A 19,149-nucleotide genomic window follows, 5' to 3' on the forward strand; every position below is an offset into this window, starting at 1 on the left:
TTTGGATGTGGGGCAGGGACACCACTGCTCTTTTTTTTTACCACCCTATCACCACAACACACTATGTAAACTTATGTGCAAGCACACAGGTAACATCATATGAGTCTTGCTTCTGTGTTGCATCAGATGTTAGTTGTCATCATACCTAGGATGGCGGCTTCTAGAGGTTAATTTCAGTGGGATATGAATACGTCTCAGTCGCTTCTTTAGAACACAGCAAAGATAACTCTGTGTTGTTCTAGATTGAACTGAAAGTTTTAATAATCTAACCAAGGAAAGTAAATGTAGTATATTATCAATTAGCTTGTTTTACCCGACCAAAAGCTCCAAACCCAAAAATATTAAATACATGATGAATAAAACCCAAAGATTTTCACATTTACTGAGCTGGTTTAGGATTAATTTATTATCAATATAGTTAATCTAATTGCTTAACTGACTGTTTCAACTCTACAGTCTGCAATCTCCCCTCTGGGAACAGACATAACAGGCATTTTAACTGTTTCCAACCTTTTAGAGATTAAATTATGAATTTACAAATCAAATAATGCATTACATTAATTGATAACTCAATTAATAATGTTGCCCTGGGTAACTCGATTTTGTTTTATCACAATACATCCCATACAAAGAGAAACAAAGAGCTGATCATATATCAGCATATATCTGCTGATATGAAGTGTAACTGACTGACATGTCATACTCAGTACACAACAACGCAACGCAGTACCAAGCAGGTATTTCATAGTAAACAATTAGATAACCGTCAGTTCAGGTACTATGGTATTTTTCTGTGTAAAAGGGCAAATACTGCTAATACAACTATGTAGTGCTACAGTATCTCCTGTATGTGTGTGTTGGCATGTGTGTGTATACACACTGAATGACTGCACCCACAGAGGTCCCAGTTAGTCAAACAGTCCTGGCATCAAACAGTAAAAGAAATAGTAGCTGTGGTCTTATGTGCATGTATGTGTGGCTGTAGCTGTCTAGAGGTAATGCAATGAAGGCCACGACTCCATTAGGACTCTCTTCCTGCAAAATCCCATCATACCACTCCCAGTGGAGAAAACGAGACAGACAGATAGGTAGGCAGACGCAGAGAAGCAGAGGAGACACAGACAGAGAGACGCAAAGGAGAGAGATGAAAATGTCAAAGGCTGCAGTGAAATCTGACCCCTTGGCACATGATGCCTTCAGAGTAGGGACTAGTGGTGAAGAGGAACGAAGGGTACACAGGGAGGGAGACGTTTTGGAGGGAAACATATCAAGGAGAAAGTTGGGCTAAAGACTAAAAGACTGAAAAAGGAGGAAAGATGGATCCCAAGCCAGGTAGAAAGTGGGGACAGAATGTAGAGTAAAGAGGGAAGAGAAATTAAGAGTCATACAGCAAAAGTTTACTTCAAAAGGGGGTGTTTCTACCAAGAACTGAGGGAGAACTAGGTCAAGATGCCTAGCACTGAACACAAGTCATCTAGATGTAAAACTGGACTGTTCCAAACGTAAGCTTATAGCAAAGCATATAGAAAGATTTCAAATTATCAATATCAGAGTGCAGTGGGTATAAAATCTAGCCCTACACTTAGTATCTCAGCAAACTGAGCTCTAAGTACCCACTGTTCAACCACAGGAAAGCGGACTGGCACAGGCAGAGGGATGGTTTATTATGACGCAGTCTCTGTATTGTTCAGATAGAGGAGAAAGCAGATTGCGGGAAGCAATCACTCAACACCAACCCAGAGCAGCGTGTAAATGCCCAGTGACACCGGTTCAGTGAGCACAGAGACATGAACACACAGGCACTTGGCTGGGAAGAAACTCTTTTTCTCCAGGACATTCACATGAGAGACAGGCAGTATTTTTAGACGTGCAAGTAGGAGCCTCGCTTCACAGCGGCCTATCCCTTTGTCATTTTCAGTTTTTGTCTCCCTTACTGTAAGTAGAGCTGTTACTGTTGGATTTAGATCCAGCTCAACATTGAGCGTTATCACTTAATAAGATAGTAAGTAATGTACTAAAGCACTATTTTGAGCTACTTGTACTTTGAGTGTTTCCATTTTGTGTTGCTGTACCTGCAATTATTTTAACAGCTTCAGTTACTTTGCAGATGCAGATCTTTAAGACTAAGTAAGCAGCTACTACATAATTAGGGACCACCTGGTAGTACAGGAAGTGATTACATTTTAGCATTTTATGATCTTTACCAGCAATGTTTTTTTGTAATTGTTTTATGAATTACTTTTCATTTTTCCTTTGCCTTATTTTTCATATTGGTTTTACTTTAGTTTTGCTTCACCAGTGTGTATCACCCAACAGCTGCTTTTCACTGCTACTAACTAAAGAGTAAGGAAGAAAAGCAAAGTTGGACAATTTTTCAAAATAACATTCTTCTCACCTGGCTCATGTGGAACAAATCCGGCCTACACTTCATTACGTTATCAACAGCATCAGGTTCGATAGTGTTTAAAGCCCTTTTCTTCTATTCTAGTTAAAGTCAATTCTCAACTTGAGTGATGCATTTGAAGTAGTAGTATCTACTCCTAGTGTAGCTTTTTTTTTAAGGCAAGTCAGAGTTTGTGTACTTCTGCCCCCTGTGCATATATTGTACTCAAGAGTCCGATCAGAACAAAAAGAGGTAAAAGAAAGATGAATATTAAACATAACAAATGAATGGCATCATTTAAGTTAGTAAAAGTGACAAATACAGAGAAGTAAAACTGTGCTTTTCTGTGTGAGGCTGTATACTGGTAGGTACTTAGAGGATTTGCAGGCATGACAGAGTGTGACCGTTTTACCAGTTTAGCCTCCAAAGACGACTTAATAGAACGCAGCTTTTTTCTCGGAGAAGTCTCCTTTGTACCTTCATCACAAGTCGGGGAGACCTATGGGTAATCAGCTAATCCTATTTCTGTGCACCAAGAAGAACACCCAGCTGTTCTTATTCCCTGTCCACAATGTGCTCACTTAATCATGAATTGCCAAACACCTGTTTGAGCAGGTTGTTTCAAAGCAGATGATATAAAAACTCCTGCTGACAGCATCCAAGAATCTAAGCTCAATGGCCCCACCCTAAAAGAAAAGGCTGAAGAGTGTCTATGTGTGTCTATGTGTGCGTACATGTAGCACTACAGTCCATTACTGAAATCACATTAGCCCGAGAGTGCAGTGAGGCAGGAAATAACCATCTACCATCTCCTGACTCACTTTCACTGAATACTCAAACACACACATTACACAGTCGATGCTCCATGGTACCACTTAAACATTTGTTTTGTTACAAATCAGACTTGTACATATAAGTGAATGCACTATTATAATGTTCCTGTTGAGCTGAAGTAGATTTTTCTGTAGATTAAGTTCTCAAAACAAACTCATCATAAACGGGATGTGTGAGTTTTTTTACAGACGCGGAAAGAAGACGAGAGGCAAATTATCAGGATTTGAGTCCACATAAGGACACGAACTAGCCCAGGAGCAAGGGATGCAGGGCAAAAGCACTCACATCCTCCACCTGACAATGAATTAATGTTGTACCACAACCACAGACAAGCACACATTGTGGACAGTATCTAAAGTGGGGAGCTTGTGTGCAAGAAAGCATATGAAACTACCAGTGTTTGACTCCAATCATCCAGGAGCATCCGTGCACTAAAGAGGAAAAATGTGTCACAGGACGAATGGTCCTCAGATGTCCCCATCTGGGATCCTCAGCCTCTGTCCAGCAAAGCATCACACGGTACATGTGAAGTTGTAAACCTGTCTCACTGCAGACTGTGACAGTCAGCACAGGCCTGCTGGTTGTTTATTTTGACCGCCATAACAACTGGCACAATTGGCCTATTTGGTTACTATCGCACCCCCCTGTGAAGCATATGAGTCTAAGCATCTTATGAAAACAAATCTTTTTTTTTTATATATATATATAAAAGAGAAAATACCATCTGCAAAAGCTAATTTCACCGCGGTTTAGTCACATCAAATAAAACCTGTGTGATCTCCAGCGCTGATGTGCTGAGGAACGGCAACGCCTTTAACTGCTGCTGTGGCTCAGCGCGCAGCATCAGCAGCAGCGGGTTGCGCTGCTCGTTACGCGGCTCGCTGGACGAGTCGATGCGGAGCGCAGGCTGCGGACAGACAGACACCCACCTGCCGTATACGGTTCTGGTGCAGAGGTGGTGGATGTCCACCCTCCGGGGATGTGTTGCTCGATGAGGCCATTTTCAAGTCACGGTCGGAGCCGCCGCCCCTGGAGTGACTTTCTTCGGGGCTGCTTGACATTCTGTCTCGGGCTGGCTGCTGCTGCTGCTGCTGCTGCTGCTGCTGCTGGGGGCGACGCGCTCAGTCAGGGTCCCTTTCACCGGTGCAAGGTGGATTTCTGTGCAGGGCCTCAGAGTCCACAAGGCTCGGCAGCGGGGCCCGGGATCATTCTGCGGCGTCAGAGTCAGTCCGCGATCAGACGTTCCCCCAAAGCTGAAACGGTGATTGTTCAAGGCTGTCAGAGCCAAACGAGCGCTCCGTGCGTCCAGGGATGCTGCCGGTGCGTCGCTGTAGTCTGCGTGTGTAGGATGTGTGTTGACATGTGAACGCGCCTCCGATGCGCTTTCCCGAAACTCCGCAGGATTGATGCTGCTTCAAGGACAGTCGGAAACTTGAATGAGACGAACGATTTGAAAAATAAAGATAACGCACAAACGACTAATTTATTGACACCACTGTCAAAAAACAACCTGTCATGGAGACAGAGCTTAATTAGAGTAAAAGCAAGAATGTTAGATTTTTTTTTTTTTTGTACGCGTTTTGTCAAATTACTTTTTACTCTACATCACTTAAAACTGTAATTAGGCTGGTAAATCTTAGTTATTTTTCTACAACAGCGTTTCACATAGCGTCAAAGAATGAACCCAAAAGAAAAAATTCCCGACTAACCGACGGTACCTGAATGCACCTCAAGCGGTAGTGCTTTTTCACCACCCCCCAATGGTGCTTCTGCAGCAGTACTACTCAGTACTCTATTCAGATGGAAGAGTTAAAAGTCACCCATGAAATGAAATAAAAACTGTATTATTATAAAAAAAAAAAAAAAGAGCTTTCACATCAGAGTCTGCTGGGTTGGGCTTTCATAATGTCATCTGCCTCTTAGTATTTTCACGCCCCCTCTCTGGCCTGGGTCTCCTCACTGAACTACAATTTTAATGGAGCTTGACAGGACAAAATCAATAATAATGTCTTGGAGACATTTAAAAACCAGAGAGGACTTGAGTCAAGGAAAATGAGGTGGACAACAAATAAATAACATAAGACTTTTCTTGATCTAAGTCCTTTTCTATCCAAATCTTTGTTGAGAGGTTCCTCATCAAGTCTGAATTGTCCACTAAGCAAATTGGGAAATTTCCCGGGAGCCTCCCCAAAATCCCAGGTTCAATGGGAACCAGTGGCTTATTTCATACCTTACAAATATTAACATAATCTCGTGACCAGGTCAAGTTTGAGAATCATGTCTTTAAGTGTCTATAGACTAGACATTTATTATTTTAGTTAACTTTTTTTTTTTTTACTGTATTTTCCAAAATCAATTTGTATGTCATCAAATCACTTAAGCCCTAGAGCCAAGTCAGCATTTTTCTCTTTCTGTGCATTATAAAATTAAGATGCCATCATTTTGAGCTGCACTTAATGACAGTCATCTACCAATTATAGGTGTGGCGGTTTGATTCCCGACTTCTCTCATCACAGTGTCTTGGGTAAGATGCTGAACCCCCAAGTTGCCCCCGGTGAGACAGGTCAGCTGCATGACTGTTAGATTTTGCAAGGTCTTAAACCTTAAACACTGTAAAAAGCTTAAAGATGCTCTTTAAGTTTTCCTTTCAACACAGCCTGACTTTAGCAATAATTCTTGTGCTACCATGTCACCAGTTACCATGTTAGAGTTGTTAAAAACAAGCATCCTGATGCATGTTTTATAAATGCAACACTGCCCTCTATCTCTATTATTACAAGTTAAACCCAACACTGTCAAAATCCCTTTCAATATCAATTTCAATATCAATATGGAATAGCTATCACTTAAGGATTCACTTAGATCACCTTGGATAAAAAAAACCAAGTAAAAATATAAAAAAATACTTTATTAGATATCTACCTTTTACAAACACAATACCGTGAAATAGCTTCCAATCAATGGCAGCAGCACCAAAACCACCAAGACACATTAACAATGACGAAACAACTGAAGACGAGGACACATGGTGGGAAAAGCTTATTGGAACTAGAACTGAAATTGATTTCTGAGTCTTTTTAATGTGCAGAGAGTTGGTCCAGATCATCATGGCTACGGTTTGAGAGGTGGGCCTCAAGAATTTCCCCAAACAAATTTCTTTTCAGCAAGTTGTAGGCCATGGGCAAGAGTTGCTTGATGACCTTGTGGAAATACTGAGGAAGACAAGAAACCAATTATCAATAGAAGCATTTCTGTCAACTAATATGTTGGTGGCTGTTCAACAATTAGATCTTTGCGGAGCGTAAAGCAGTGGTTCCAAAACTCCTCATAAACACCCACAATTATCACATTTGAACTCTTCTGTAAACCTAAAGTTTAAAGTTAAAACATTGAGGAAGCACTCTGGCAAAAAACTAAAACAAAAAACCCAAATAACTGAAACATGCACTTACATGCTGGAAACTAATCCTATCTCAATGTCCATATTTTAAGTCGGGTAGTAGAGAGACCACGAGAGCTGCTAGTGCTCCTATTCACCTGTTAATGAGACTTACATGGGATCCATAACAGAAGAGGTCCATTCCTAGCTCATAACCCATGCCGTAGTCACACTCATCATTGGCAAACTGAACAAACGTGATGATCTCCTGGAGGGGTCCAAATGCTTTCACGCGCTCCTCATCATTCTGTGCTTCAGCAATGGCTTTACAGATCTTCCTGAGACCGGCTGCACACAGAGGACAGTGGAAGCAGATAAATGAGAGAAGTGGCTAAGACACCTTTCACAAATGTCAATGTTTATCCCTAGATGAACTATATAAACATTGTAAAAGCTCACCGTCTGTCTCTGGTAGTTCTCTGTATCCTACATCATTCTTGTCTACAGGCACAACAATGCCAGCACTGTGGAAAGTCTTGGTGACCACCTATGGCAGAACATGTTTTTCATTACTCTTGATGACTTGAATCACAACTGTACATAATACTTAATTTAAATACACTCCAAAGGTTCAAATTTATATTCGAGGGCCCTAAGCAACAAATGAGTAGAATGCAAGAGTGAGTTTCAGTACGAGTAGGTAATGCCACTTTTTGTGCCAATGTGTAAGTTACCTTCTTGTCTCTCTGCTTCATGCCTTTGGTCTTCTGCTCTAGAGAAAAGCCAAGAGTCTCTGCCCTGTCTCTCAGCTTTGTCTCCAAGCTTTCCAACGCATCTCCTCCTGCTTTCTTGCTGCTTCTCTCTTTCCTCTTCCTTAGTAGATACAGACTGGTGGTGGAATAAAAGGATCAGCAGTGGGTGAGTTGACAGCAATTGAAAAGAAATAGTATGCAAACAGTTTACAGTTACTTTACTGAACATTATAGTCCATGCAACAGTGCACCACGACATGCAACTCATCTATGTTTACCAGCTCTACATACTCTTTTTAGCCTGTTTACCTCATGCATAAATCTCACTTCTGCTTTCTGCCCAGTGGTGATTATTGCTGTAAAACTGAAAATAACTTCCCATGTCAGATGGATAAATACCCTTTATTGTGCTGATAATTAATACAGACCATACATTGTGCAATTCTGCACATACTAAATAGCATTTTTCATTCTGCCATTTAAATGTTATTTCTTAATTAGACAGCTGAAACTTACCACATATTAGGAAAATGTAAATGTGGGATGAGTATGTTGTGATACTTACAAGAGTGCAGCAAATAAGTTGTCCCCCATCTGTGTTATAGTGCAGCCTTTCTTAGCTTCACTGGCCCCGACAAACGAAGGGAGGGAGTCTGGAGTGTCTCTGGTAGATTTAGGGAACAATGACATTCAATAACGCTAAATCAGAACAACTAATGCAAATGAGATATAGTTATAAGAGATATAGTTAGACTGTGTTCTCTCATTGTTGGTGATATAACAACTGTTAGTGGGCTACATCCTCTGGTGGACATTACAGCATTGACCATTGGCACTTAATTAACTACCTTCACAGACTTTATATTGCAAAAAGTGTATCTACTATACCTGTAGTAGCCCATGTGATATTGGCTGTCCTCACTTCCTTTAAGGATGGTCTGAAACTCTGGTGGGTCATAATAATACCTCCAGTGAAGGTGAAAGTTAGGCTCGGGATTCTTTGCACTTTTGTGAGCTCCTGCCAGAATGTCAAACGGACCGACCAGCTGCAAATCCAGTGTGTCTTTCAAAGCATCTGTGAAGATTAACATTCATAAAAATAACACATGGATAGGGAAATCAACTGACATACAGACATCAGTGAAAGGTATGAAACATTTCTCATTATCAGCTATTGAGTGTTAATGATGATCAAGAGTAGAGTAGCATGCATACCACGGGGATTGTCAGGACAGAGTTCATTGCAGAAATCCCAGAAGTGGTACAGATCTTCTGGCATTTGAAGCTTGCACAGTCGCACCATCTCATCACGTTGCTCTGAATCCACCTCCGACATTGGAGCAGGTTTAGATTCCTCAGTGCGGACTTTCTTCAACTCCCCATTTCCTGCACCCGATTCCTAAACAAATGTATTTTAAGAGAATCAGCTTCTTAAAATAAATCTCTTATATCAAAATAAAAGTAATTTGTTTTCATACAAAGGTCACACAGCAAGTTTTATGGCATCAAATCATACTAGTAGGTGTTATCATCTGTCCTATTTATATTAATGAGTGAGGACTAGATATAAGAATAACAGATTTAAGTTTACCACAGTTATGCTGGATCAAAGCCTCTAATTAACAACACAAAGCTGGAAATGACCTTCATAGAGGTTGCTGTGTTAGTTAAGGTGTAGCATTAACAAACAGACCTAAAGCCCTGTGTTGTCTGTTTTGCATTTTACAGCTGTAAGTAGAATTTAAACATCATCTTAGCTAGCTAACCACTTCTCGCAATTATAGCACTTGATTTTTGGCCTTTGTGGGATCAGGACACCGACCATCGACCCTGCAGCATGTCAGAGAAGTTAACATCAACACTAGCTGACGGATATTATCCAGCTAGAAATGCTCTCGTGGTCAGTGACTTGTCTTTCGTGGGAATAAACCAGCTGTGATATAACTAGTGTATGTTGTGGCTCTGCTGTAGTTAGTCTGCGGCGCTGCTGCCATGTTGTCGTCTGACCGCTGCTGCTCAGCCAGCGTGACAAACACTTCTGCCGATAGCGTTTAACAGGGACGGGTTTGCCACCATTAATTAACGCACACGACGCAGCTTTTTACATGGTAAACATGTCATTCGTACTCAAATGTCTGCAAACCAAGAGAGGCGGTCTGAACGGTGTGAAATTACCTGTGTTGATTTGGGTTTTCTTTTTGCGCGCCCTGTCATTTTCTTCCTCTTGTCTCCTCGCCGGCGTCTTCCTCTGCAGGCCGCAACAAGCAGCAACTGCGCTGCGTTAAAGGGCATCACCGCCCCCCAGAGGCCGGAGGTGGTAAGGACATCATGTAATTACCGCCTGTCTTGACTTGATGGGGCAGATTTGCACATCCTCTGCTTCCACTGTCGTCACATAATGCTGGTCGATCCATCCTTCAATTTGAAGATAAGTCACAGTGGCCAAAGAACAACTCAAATCATGTACCTAAGTTGCAATACTACAAGTAAAATTACCCACCAAAAGTATAAATACTGTCTATGCAGGATGGCTTATTTCACACCAATATGTGACATTATGTATAAACTTTACTTTTGTTGCAGCTGCTGAAGTGTGTACATTCCATAATAATACATAGCAATTTTGTGCAAACTATCTTACGCTGAAACGCTCATATATTTGGAGTGGTCTTCCAACTATGCTATTTACTGGAGTTGTGCTCCATAGACTCCGGAGTTTTAGAGTGGATGCAGGCCAGCCCCTTACCACGTTAAGAGAAAAAAGAAATCTATAAAAGTCATAAAACTCCATAAAAGTTTTTTCACCTGATGAGGAATCATGAGGAACACCTGCCATGTTGCATAGGCAAGCAGACTAAAGTGACAGAGGGAAGGAGTAGGAGTGGAGAACGATGCTTGTGGAAGTGCCTGTGGAAACAGTTGCACCAAGGTAATGACTTTTATTTTATTCTGGCGCCACAGTTTTATTCATTAAAGGGAACCACATAGATCCATTTAAACTCCTGACTGGACTGGATTGGGTCAAACCCAGGTTTTGATTTAACATGGATTGTTTTACATGTTACACATAGAAAACAGCACAAAAACAATTTATGAACAATGGAATAATATCATTACTACAAATACAAACTTTGGTCTCCATCTGAGTTACACAGTGTGAATTTGTACAAAAATGGAAATGAGCAACATGTCAGTTTAATAAATGAAATGATAACTTACTAATGCCAAACATTACAAATTTGTTTTTCAATGGCATCGTTTGGTTTCTGGTTTATTTCATTGTCATGTTGTTTGCCCTATTGAAATACAATCCAATACATTTTTACTAATGCTTTTTACTGACAGAGAAACACTTACAGTGTTGTGTAATGTGTAACCTTTAACAGTGAATGAACATAAAGCCTTCTACACATTTTCCAGTTTTTAATTTTAGAAATTGTACCAATTAAAAAAAGAAAGAAAAGAAACAGTGTTAGGCTACACACCACTTTGTGTCTAACTGCTCCCTCTGCTGGCTTCTTCCTCCTCATCACCTGCAGTGGGTGGACTCGCCAGTGACAGCTGTGCTGTGATTGGCTGCTCTAGGAGGAGGCTGCCATGACACGCTGGATGCTGCACAGAATCAGTTCCACAGCATCAGCAGCCAGCGAACCTCCATCCTCCTCGTTATCCCTCTCTCTTTCTCTTTTTTTCTCCTACTTTGCCTCTCCTCCTCTCGCTGCCATCCTTGCTCTCTCTTTTCTCTCCCTTTTCCTCTCCATCTGACAGACACGCAGGCCTGCTTGGGCTCACTGCAGCAGAGGACGTTCACACACTACCAGGAATAGCAGCAGCAGCAGCAGCAGCAGCAGCAGGCGGACTGACTGGTAGGTGTGCTGAGGCCTGTTTCCCCTCTCTCCTGCAGCACAGGCAAGACATCACGTTCTCCTCTGATCTCCTCTCAGATCTATTTGAGAACTGTGTGTGTGCTTGCGAGAGCAGGGATCTGGAAAGTGGGCAGAGAGGACTACCACACCCTGGGAGCATTCACTACCAGTGCCAGAGCTACGCAGGGTGAATGTTACAGTGGATATTTTCACACTGACACTCTCTTCACCCTGTGCTTGTTTTTGTATGTATACTGCCAGATTTAGATTCAGTATTTGTCTGCTGGTGGTGTTGGGTATTTTCCTCTACTCTTCAGCTCTTGGATTTGCTGTAGTGTTGACTGGGCCTTGTGGTGTCTGCACATGTGTGTCTTTACTAATGAGTGTGTTGAATGTCTAACAAAGGTCACAGCACTTGGCATGCTATGTGTATGTATTGTGAGCCTGCCCAATGACAGCCGTCTTCTTTCCTTTCCAAAACTATCTTCACCCCCAGCTTTACCATCCACTTCTTCCTGCTTCACATCTTCTACCTCATCGCTTCCCTTTTTCTATATTCCTGCCTTTTTTTCCACCTCTCACTCATTTACCTTGTCCTAAAAATCCCTCTTTCTCCTCACTCTCTATTTCATATCCTCTTCACACCTCTTCTCCTTCCTGCTGGCTGGTTTCCCAGGATGCCTTGTTCCAGGCCGCTCCGCTAGGCCCCAGCAGCATGGGCGGAGCCTGGGTGGCGAGAGAGAGCACGGATTGGACCCTTCCCCTCAGGACGGGCGCGCTGGCGGGTCACCCTCCCTCGGCTTCAGATGGGCGAGGACGCTGAGAGCCCCAAAATCAACCACACCTTCCTGCGAGACTACGTCACTGAAGGTAGAACAGACGGCGGGTCACCACTGTCTCTGTGGTGTCAGATAACATGCTGCTGTGATTGAGCGGATTCGTTTCGGTTTCCTGGGTGCATTATCCTGCTCTGCTGGATACAAGACGATGGACGATGACAGTAGTCACTCCATGACATGGCTGAACACTAGTTGTTGTCCTGTTTTAAATTTTAGGTATTCATTTGTTGATTTGTGGTTTGGAGCCGAGCTGGTAGTAGAAATAACATATGACTTTACTGAACAAGATGCTATCTAATATATTTTGTGTATTTTCTCTTTTTTTCCCTTATTATCGGATCCCACGTTGTCTATTCTGTCATCTTTTTGTCTTTCTCTCCTTTTATACTTTCATTCAAACCATTATTCTTAATTTGCCTCCATTTTCCTTTCTTTCTTACAGCTGATGTCATCTCTACGGTGGAGTTCAACCAGACAGGGGACCTGTTGGCCACAGGGGATAAAGGTGGCCGAGTGGTCATCTTTCAAAGAGAGACTGAGGTCAGTTTAATATATAATACTACTAATAATCCTGTTTCTATGCCAGTTGATTGCCCCAAATACTTATTATTGAAACTTAGATATGTCCATTCAAACCTTTGTTTTTCCACTGTTGACCCTGGGCAGTCTAAAGGGGAATTGGAGGACGCGGGGGAGACAGGAGACTCTGGGGAGTACAATGTCTACAGTACGTTCCAGAGCCACGAGCCAGACTTTGACTACCTGAAGAGTCTGGAGATTGAAGAGAAAATCAACAAGATCAGATGGCTGCCACAGCAGAACGCAGCACATTTCCTCCTCTCCACCAATGGTGAGACAAGAGTGACGTGCAGCATTTACCCGTAATTGGTCACATTAGTTGTACAATAGTGAACTCAACAAAAGAAAACTGATCTGATCTGGTTTGCTTTAAGTTCTGAGGGCAATGACAATGGCTACAACAAACAACTTCTACAGTTGTCACATAAACATTCAGTGGAAAACAGGGCAGATCCATGTCTCCCGTTCAGTTGTTTCAAACCGATTTAATCAGCTTCATCTGATGTGAAAATCTTTCTGCCTGTCGCAGATAAGACCATTAAACTGTGGAAGGTAAGTGAGAGAGACAAGAGACCAGAGGGATACAACCTGAAAGATGAGGAGGGACGGCTCAAGGATGTCTCTACCATCACGTCTCTGCAGGTACAAACCCGACACTCACAAACACACACACACCTGAATAAGGACACTTTCATTTTAGTGAGTTAGATACACATCAAGTTGATATTGACTGGCAAGTGTCCATCTTTTGTGTGCCTTTGCTCTTATCCTAATTCTCCTGGTTTGGTCTTCTTGTTTTTCATGTCCCTTCATAACTTCATTCTTTAAGGTGCCGGTGCTGAAGCCTACAGATCTAATGGTGGAGGTCCGTCCCAGAAGAGTGTTTGCCAATGGACATACTTACCATGTCAACTCCATCTCAGTCAACAGCGACGGGGAGACGTACCTGTCTGCTGATGATCTCCGCATCAATATGTGGCACCTGGGCATCACAGACCGCAGCTTCAGTATCCTTCCTTACAGTGATTTGTTGTCTTTATACCATGCTGATTTAATTTTGAACTCCAATGTGCTGATAAAAACTGTTTTCTGTTATCGATATAAACTCTATAGCTCTCTTAGGATTTCTTTGGTTGTAACTTAATCTATCTAGAGGACGACTCTTCAGTTTCACAGGGTATAAAATTCCCAGAACTGCACTAAATAGAAGTACTAAATAGACTAGATAGAATAGATCTTTCTCACTGGGACGCCGTGTGTCATCACAACAACTTCCGCAGCAGCAATAAGAAAAGTGCACTTTAATAATGAGTAAAAAATTATTTCTAGAACAATGAAAGACGACTGGAAAAGGGGCTACAGTGCAAACCTCCAGTGTTTGTAACTGAGCCTTTTCCTACTGATGATTAAAGTTGGTAGTTATAAATAAAAGAAAACATCTACCATCTGTTCACATCAACAGTTGATTTCTTTTCTAAAATTAATGCATATTATCTCATTGTTTGGGAGCAAAACAATAACAATTTTACAGTTTTAGTTCAATAAATGTATAAACTAAAGCGTACAATCAAACCTAAGGCATGACTTGAACATGTCAGTCAAGTAAAGCATTATAGTATTAGCCATTATTATTATTAAAATTGTTGACTGAGGAACAAATATGTGTTTTATGGGCAAAATGCCCTAATGTGTATGCATGCTCACTGGAGTAGATTCCTGTGGAGTGTAAAAACCTGCTTTAAAGAAATAGCTCCTTTTAAAATTCATCGTGCACGGTTTGACCTTTCAGTGCTGTATATTTATACTATAATTATAATTTAAATACAAAATGTACTTGTCACACACAATATTTTACCTCTTGTAATATATACAGTAAATATTTAGTTTCATCCTTGTTCTGTATTTAATAACGTGACACGTGTCTATGTTGATGATTTATGTTTCAAATAGGGTGATGTGCATTGCCTCCATCTCTGCGAACTATAAAATGTTGGATGGGGCGCATTTAGAGATTTCCCATTCAAAGTGAAGCTGACCTAGAAAATTTGTAGCAGCGTCTGTGATAGAAGAGTTTAAATAATTCACTCAACAGTACACTTTCTACTGAACCTCACAGGACCACCACAAATAGAACAGAGAAAGAGGAGCAGAGTGTGCATGCATATTCAGGGTTAGTTGGGGTGCACCTTGGGAGGAGTTGCCTCATTGGACCCTATTATGTGCCTTCCCTCACTCTTCCCTGCAAAGAATAGCATAAAATACGTATGATCATAACACTTTGGGTATCTATGCTAGCGTTGCTTTGCTCTTCAAAGAAGAATGTGGTTCCACGGCCTCTGTGATGTTTGCTCTTTGACGGTACCTCTTCTCAGATATTGTGGACATCAAACCAGCCAACATGGAGGATCTGACGGAGGTGATAACAGCAGCAGAGTTTCACCCTCAGCACTGCCACTTGTTTGTGTACAGCAGCAGCAAGGGCACCCTGCGCCTCTGTGATATGAGATCCTCGGCACTCTGTGACAAACATACTAAACGTGAGCAATGTGTTGGCGATTGGAGACAAGCAATCAAGCATGCTGTCTGTGAGACTGTAACAGTGAATAGATCACATTTTTGGAAATATGATAATGTCTTATGTCTTTGATGTATTTATACTTGAGCATAAGCATGACTTGTTGGTAATTTCTGCGACACACCTAACTAGTCTATCTTTGTCCAGTGTTTGAGGAACCTGAGGATCCAGGGAACCGGTCCTTCTTCTCAGAGATCATCTCCTCTGTGTCGGACGTTAAGTTCAGCCACAGTGGACGCTACCTGCTGACCAGAGACTACCTCACCGCTAAGGTGTGGGACCTAAATATGGACAAGGGCCCTGTGGAAACATACCAGGTAAGAAAGCACAGAGCTTCCTTATTTACTGTATGTTTCAGTCTTACCTTTATTTGTATTGACACATTGACCCATGTTGTCTCTGCCTTGGTGTTAGTTATCTGTTGCTAGGCCATCAGTGGAAATGTTACTGTATCATATATTAAGATTTATTAATAAACTGATCATTCAGTGAGCTTCTTTAAAAAAAAAAAAAAACAGTTTTATAAACTAGCATATTGTCAAGGTCATTTATTGAATGTTTTGTCAGTTCATAAACATATGCTGGCTCCAGATTTTCCAGTGCTGAAAGCAAAATGCAATAATTCTCAGTTAACTCTCTAAGATGTCAGCTGTGCTGTGTGCTGTATCATCACCAGGTCCATGAATATCTAAGGAGTAAGCTGTGCTCACTGTATGAGAACGACTGCATCTTCGACAAGTTTGAGTGTGTTTGGAACAGCTCGGACAGGTAAGATGTAAGGCACACAAAGCACAGTGTATTTAAGTGCGTTTGAAAGTGAAGGATGCTGGGATGCACCATCGTATTCCTGCTTACAGTGCTTCTCTAAATGCTCCGCCTTTGTCAATACACGACATTTAAATCAATCTCACAGACAAGCTTTGCAGACATCATGTCAGTCCTGTACATTTAATTTTGTTTTTCTCCTCTCCTCTCCTCTCCTCTGCTCTCCTCTCCTCTGCTCTCCTCTCCTCTCCTCTCCTCTCCTCTCCTCTCCTCTCCTCTCCTCTCCTCTCCTCTCCTCTCCTCTCCTCTGCTCTGCTCTCCTCTCCTCTCCTCTCCTCTCCTCAGTGTCATCATGACAGGGGCATACAACAGCTTCTTCCGGATGTTTGACAGGGAGACAGGCCGAGGTGTAACCTTGGAGGCATGGCGGGAAAGCAGCAAACCTCGGGCTGTGCTGCGGACCAGACGTGTATATACCAGTGGTAAGCGTCGCCGTGGAGATGTAGGCGTTGATAGCCTGGACTTCACAAAGAAAATCCTGCACATGGCTTGGCACCCATCCGAAAATATCATTGCCATAGCAGCAACCAACAACCTGTACATCTTCCAGGATCGTGTTAACCCTGAGACACAGGCACAGTGACAGCAATGGAAATATGGAAAGTGGCAGACACAGTGTTTTTATTGTTTCTCACTGAAAAACTGTGTTAAAATATATTTTATATATATATATATATATATATATATATATATATATATATATATATATATATATATATATATATATATATATATATATATATATATATATATATATATATATATATATGATTATTAAATATATATGGGCGTGGAGGTTGGACAGTTGTACGAAAAGTCTAAGCCAAGTGGTTTCACAACATACTGAGATCTAGTACTGATCAGGACATGTTTTTCCACTCCACTCCCACTTTTTGAAGATGTTTGTGTAAGTGCCCCACAGTGGGGGGCAGTGGACGAGGTGCGGGGACACCTCTGCTGTTGACTACACAAAGTTGCACTCCTAACTAACATCCTCTCGCACCATTTGACAAAAAAAAGTGTTGGGGAAACAACAGAGAATGAATTATGCCATAAAACATGAAGACCTTGGTGTGGTTAGACGGTAGATTCCTAAGGACTTTTCCAGATAGTGCATGTAAATAGAAGCATTTTCACACATGTGGAACGTTGGGAGTGGTATTATTGTACAGTTCTTCACAGCATCTGAACCTTTTTTTTAAACTGGGTGACAACAGCAGGTCAACCTCTCCTTTGGAGCAGTGCTCTTGGAGATTGCATGCATAATTCACCCATAATCTTTGCCCTGTTCACTTTGCAATAATGGCACCAACAAAAACACAGTGCCGCAGTATTCTTGCTTTGCAACATGAGCTTGTCTTCTAAAGGTAACATAAACGTACACACTCTTTTTACTGTCAGCTGTAAATATTCTGTGTTCTTTTTCTAATGCGATATCAATTTCGCTTCCTGAGAGCTAAAATGTAAAAACCTGAGATCTCATTTATAGAAATGCTGTGGATTTACACTGTTCAGGGCAAAGATGTGATAAAGGAGGAGTGTGCACTGTATGTGCTGTATATAAGTATTGGTGGTTGTGGTGGAGAAGGGAGTTGTGAACAAACCAACACCTGCTGAGTGTTTTGCTATGTATATTAAGTATTTGTGGATTTGAATCCAGAATCAAGGTCTTTCCCTTGTCTAAAGTCTACAGAGAGTAGTTACAGGGTAAATTATTTAAATTGACAGTCACACTTTCTCTAATTGAAGCTGATTGGTGACCAAATCTATATTAGATACTAGTAAAATTACTGTAAGGTTTTATGCTTATTAAAACATTTGTGAAATTTTCAATTTATAATACATATGCACATTTTGATAAGGGATCCTACAATCAAAAAGTTGGACTCTAAGCACATTGTTTTTTTTTTATTATTAATAAGGCCCCTGAGTCAGCTCATCAAAGTGTTGATGACGAACGGTGTGTCCCGTGCGGCACCAGTAATCATCAGGGCAACAGCTCATTCTGTACATACTGAAATTAACAAAAGATAAATTAATAATAAACAAGTAACACTGAGACAGTAATGCCACATTATCCTATCACAGGTTCTTAATGTCATTATACTGTATACCTCACAGTGCCACATGTTACTCTGGCGTGTGACACTGAAAGTCTAGGTTGTACAGCCGTAAGGTGATGTCTGTGTTGGAGTCAATTGTGTGACCTGCTCATGATTTGACTGTTTACAGTGAAGTGCTTTGTTTTCAAGTGACCTTGGCCCTGTTGGGATTGTTGTAAGTTCTCTGAATATAATGTCTACTGTAGCAGCAGAGGTGGATTAATCAGTGTAGAGGTAGACAGCGTTAGATGCCCTAAATTTAACAACTATTTGGTGGTTCAGCAACATTTCACTGTGTTAACCTTAAACTACAAGAGAAGAAGAAAACCGTCATCATCTTTGTTCCACTTGTCTCCACTTTGCTCACTGCTTAATTCCTTTGGTTTGAAAAATCACTGTTCACATACATCTATTTCATTCACTGCTGTCTGTGAGGTACTGGGCTCTCTTTTGGTCTTTACTGTCTGTTGGTGTCGCTGAATGTGGTGCACACAGTGGTGCACTGATTGGTTAAGCTAAAGTGTACAACACAGCAAAACAGAAAATGGGTTACATAGTGACAAGCCACCTAAAGCATTATGTAAGTTTCAGGACTCCAGTGGTGAGCTGTAGTTTAGAACAAAGTCAGCTGTAATCTCATCATAACCACCAACACATACAATCAGTGAGAGGATTTGTATTGAGGAGCAGAGCAGCAGCAGCAGCAGCAGCAGCAGCATGTTGCCATTACTCAGTGCTACTAGCGTGTATATCTATCATACTTAAAAAAAAAAAAGAAAACTGTATCGATACAAGAAAACATAACTGAGGTGAATGAAAGGAATGTGCATTAATAAAATAACACAATCAGATCAAATGTGTGGTTTTCATTTTCTCTTATAGCGAAAACACATACAGACCATGAATCTGAATAAAACCATGCATGAGGGATTTGGTTTCAAAGTCAAACATTTTAATTCACAGTGGTTGCACAGAAAGTAAAAGGCACAAAAAATTCACAGTATACAGACTTCGC

The 19,149-nt window shown here is 41.3% G+C and overlaps 3 protein-coding genes across 4 annotated transcripts in view; 1 reads left to right on the plus strand and 2 right to left on the minus strand.

Annotated features, from left to right (window-relative positions):
* The window catches only part of LOC113162023 (ankyrin-2-like), a 61,994-nt gene extending 57,482 nt beyond the window's left edge, over window positions 1-4,512 (minus strand). The window contains exon 1 of the mRNA XM_033325916.1: window positions 4,147-4,512. Coding sequence (XP_033181807.1) covers window positions 4,147-4,278 — 132 coding nt within the window. The 5' untranslated portion in view covers window positions 4,279-4,512. The remainder of the gene's footprint in view (window positions 1-4,146) is intronic.
* A 1,620-nt stretch (window positions 4,513-6,132) lies between these two features.
* Window positions 6,133-9,599, minus strand: LOC113161384 (histone PARylation factor 1). The gene is made up of 8 exons (XM_026358933.1): window positions 9,524-9,599; window positions 8,564-8,747; window positions 8,237-8,423; window positions 7,914-8,012; window positions 7,331-7,484; window positions 7,056-7,143; window positions 6,772-6,944; window positions 6,133-6,429 (listed from the first exon to the last, which is right to left on the minus strand). Exons 1-8 carry the CDS (start codon window positions 9,560-9,562, stop codon window positions 6,295-6,297), a joined length of 1,059 nt encoding a protein of 352 aa, XP_026214718.1. The 5' UTR covers window positions 9,563-9,599; the 3' UTR covers window positions 6,133-6,294.
* A 1,390-nt stretch (window positions 9,600-10,989) lies between these two features.
* On the plus strand, window positions 10,990-16,634 carry ppp2r2ca (protein phosphatase 2, regulatory subunit B, gamma a). Of its 2 annotated transcripts, none has more exons than XM_026360133.1 (10): window positions 10,990-11,214; window positions 11,711-12,084; window positions 12,496-12,593; window positions 12,720-12,903; window positions 13,162-13,274; window positions 13,462-13,639; window positions 15,005-15,169; window positions 15,355-15,524; window positions 15,884-15,975; window positions 16,318-16,634. In XM_026360133.1, the coding sequence occupies exons 2-10, from the start codon at window positions 12,021-12,023 to the stop codon at window positions 16,613-16,615; spliced, it is 1,362 nt and encodes a 453-aa protein (XP_026215918.1). In that variant the 5' UTR covers window positions 10,990-11,214; window positions 11,711-12,020; the 3' UTR covers window positions 16,616-16,634. The 2 variants fall into 2 exon arrangements, with proteins under 2 accessions (XP_026215918.1, XP_026215919.1); XM_026360134.1 differs by having other exon boundaries at window positions 11,891-12,084.
* Window positions 16,635-19,149: the final 2,515 nt, after the last annotated feature.

This window comes from Anabas testudineus, chromosome 1 (genome assembly GCF_900324465.2).
Source record: "Anabas testudineus chromosome 1, fAnaTes1.2, whole genome shotgun sequence".
In the NCBI taxonomy this organism is placed as follows: domain Eukaryota; kingdom Metazoa; phylum Chordata; class Actinopteri; order Anabantiformes; family Anabantidae; genus Anabas; species Anabas testudineus.

Coding starts and splice junctions, on each gene's coding strand:
- ppp2r2ca (XM_026360133.1), top strand. CDS start 12,021: ATGGGCGAGGACGCTGAGAGCCCCAAAATCAACCACACCTTCCTGCGA. Junction 12,085..12,495: donor GCGAGACTACGTCACTGAAG/GTAGAACAGACG, acceptor TCTTTCTTACAG/CTGATGTCATCTCTACGGTG. Junction 13,275..13,461: donor CTACCATCACGTCTCTGCAG/GTACAAACCCGA, acceptor TCATTCTTTAAG/GTGCCGGTGCTGAAGCCTAC.
- LOC113161384 (XM_026358933.1), bottom strand. CDS start 9,562: ATGACAGGGCGCGCAAAAAGAAAACCCAAATCAACACAG. Junction 8,424..8,563: donor CTGTCCTGACAATCCCCGTG/GTATGCATGCTA, acceptor TAATCTTCACAG/ATGCTTTGAAAGACACACTG. Junction 6,945..7,055: donor AGAACTACCAGAGACAGACG/GTGAGCTTTTAC, acceptor CTCTGTGTGCAG/CCGGTCTCAGGAAGATCTGT.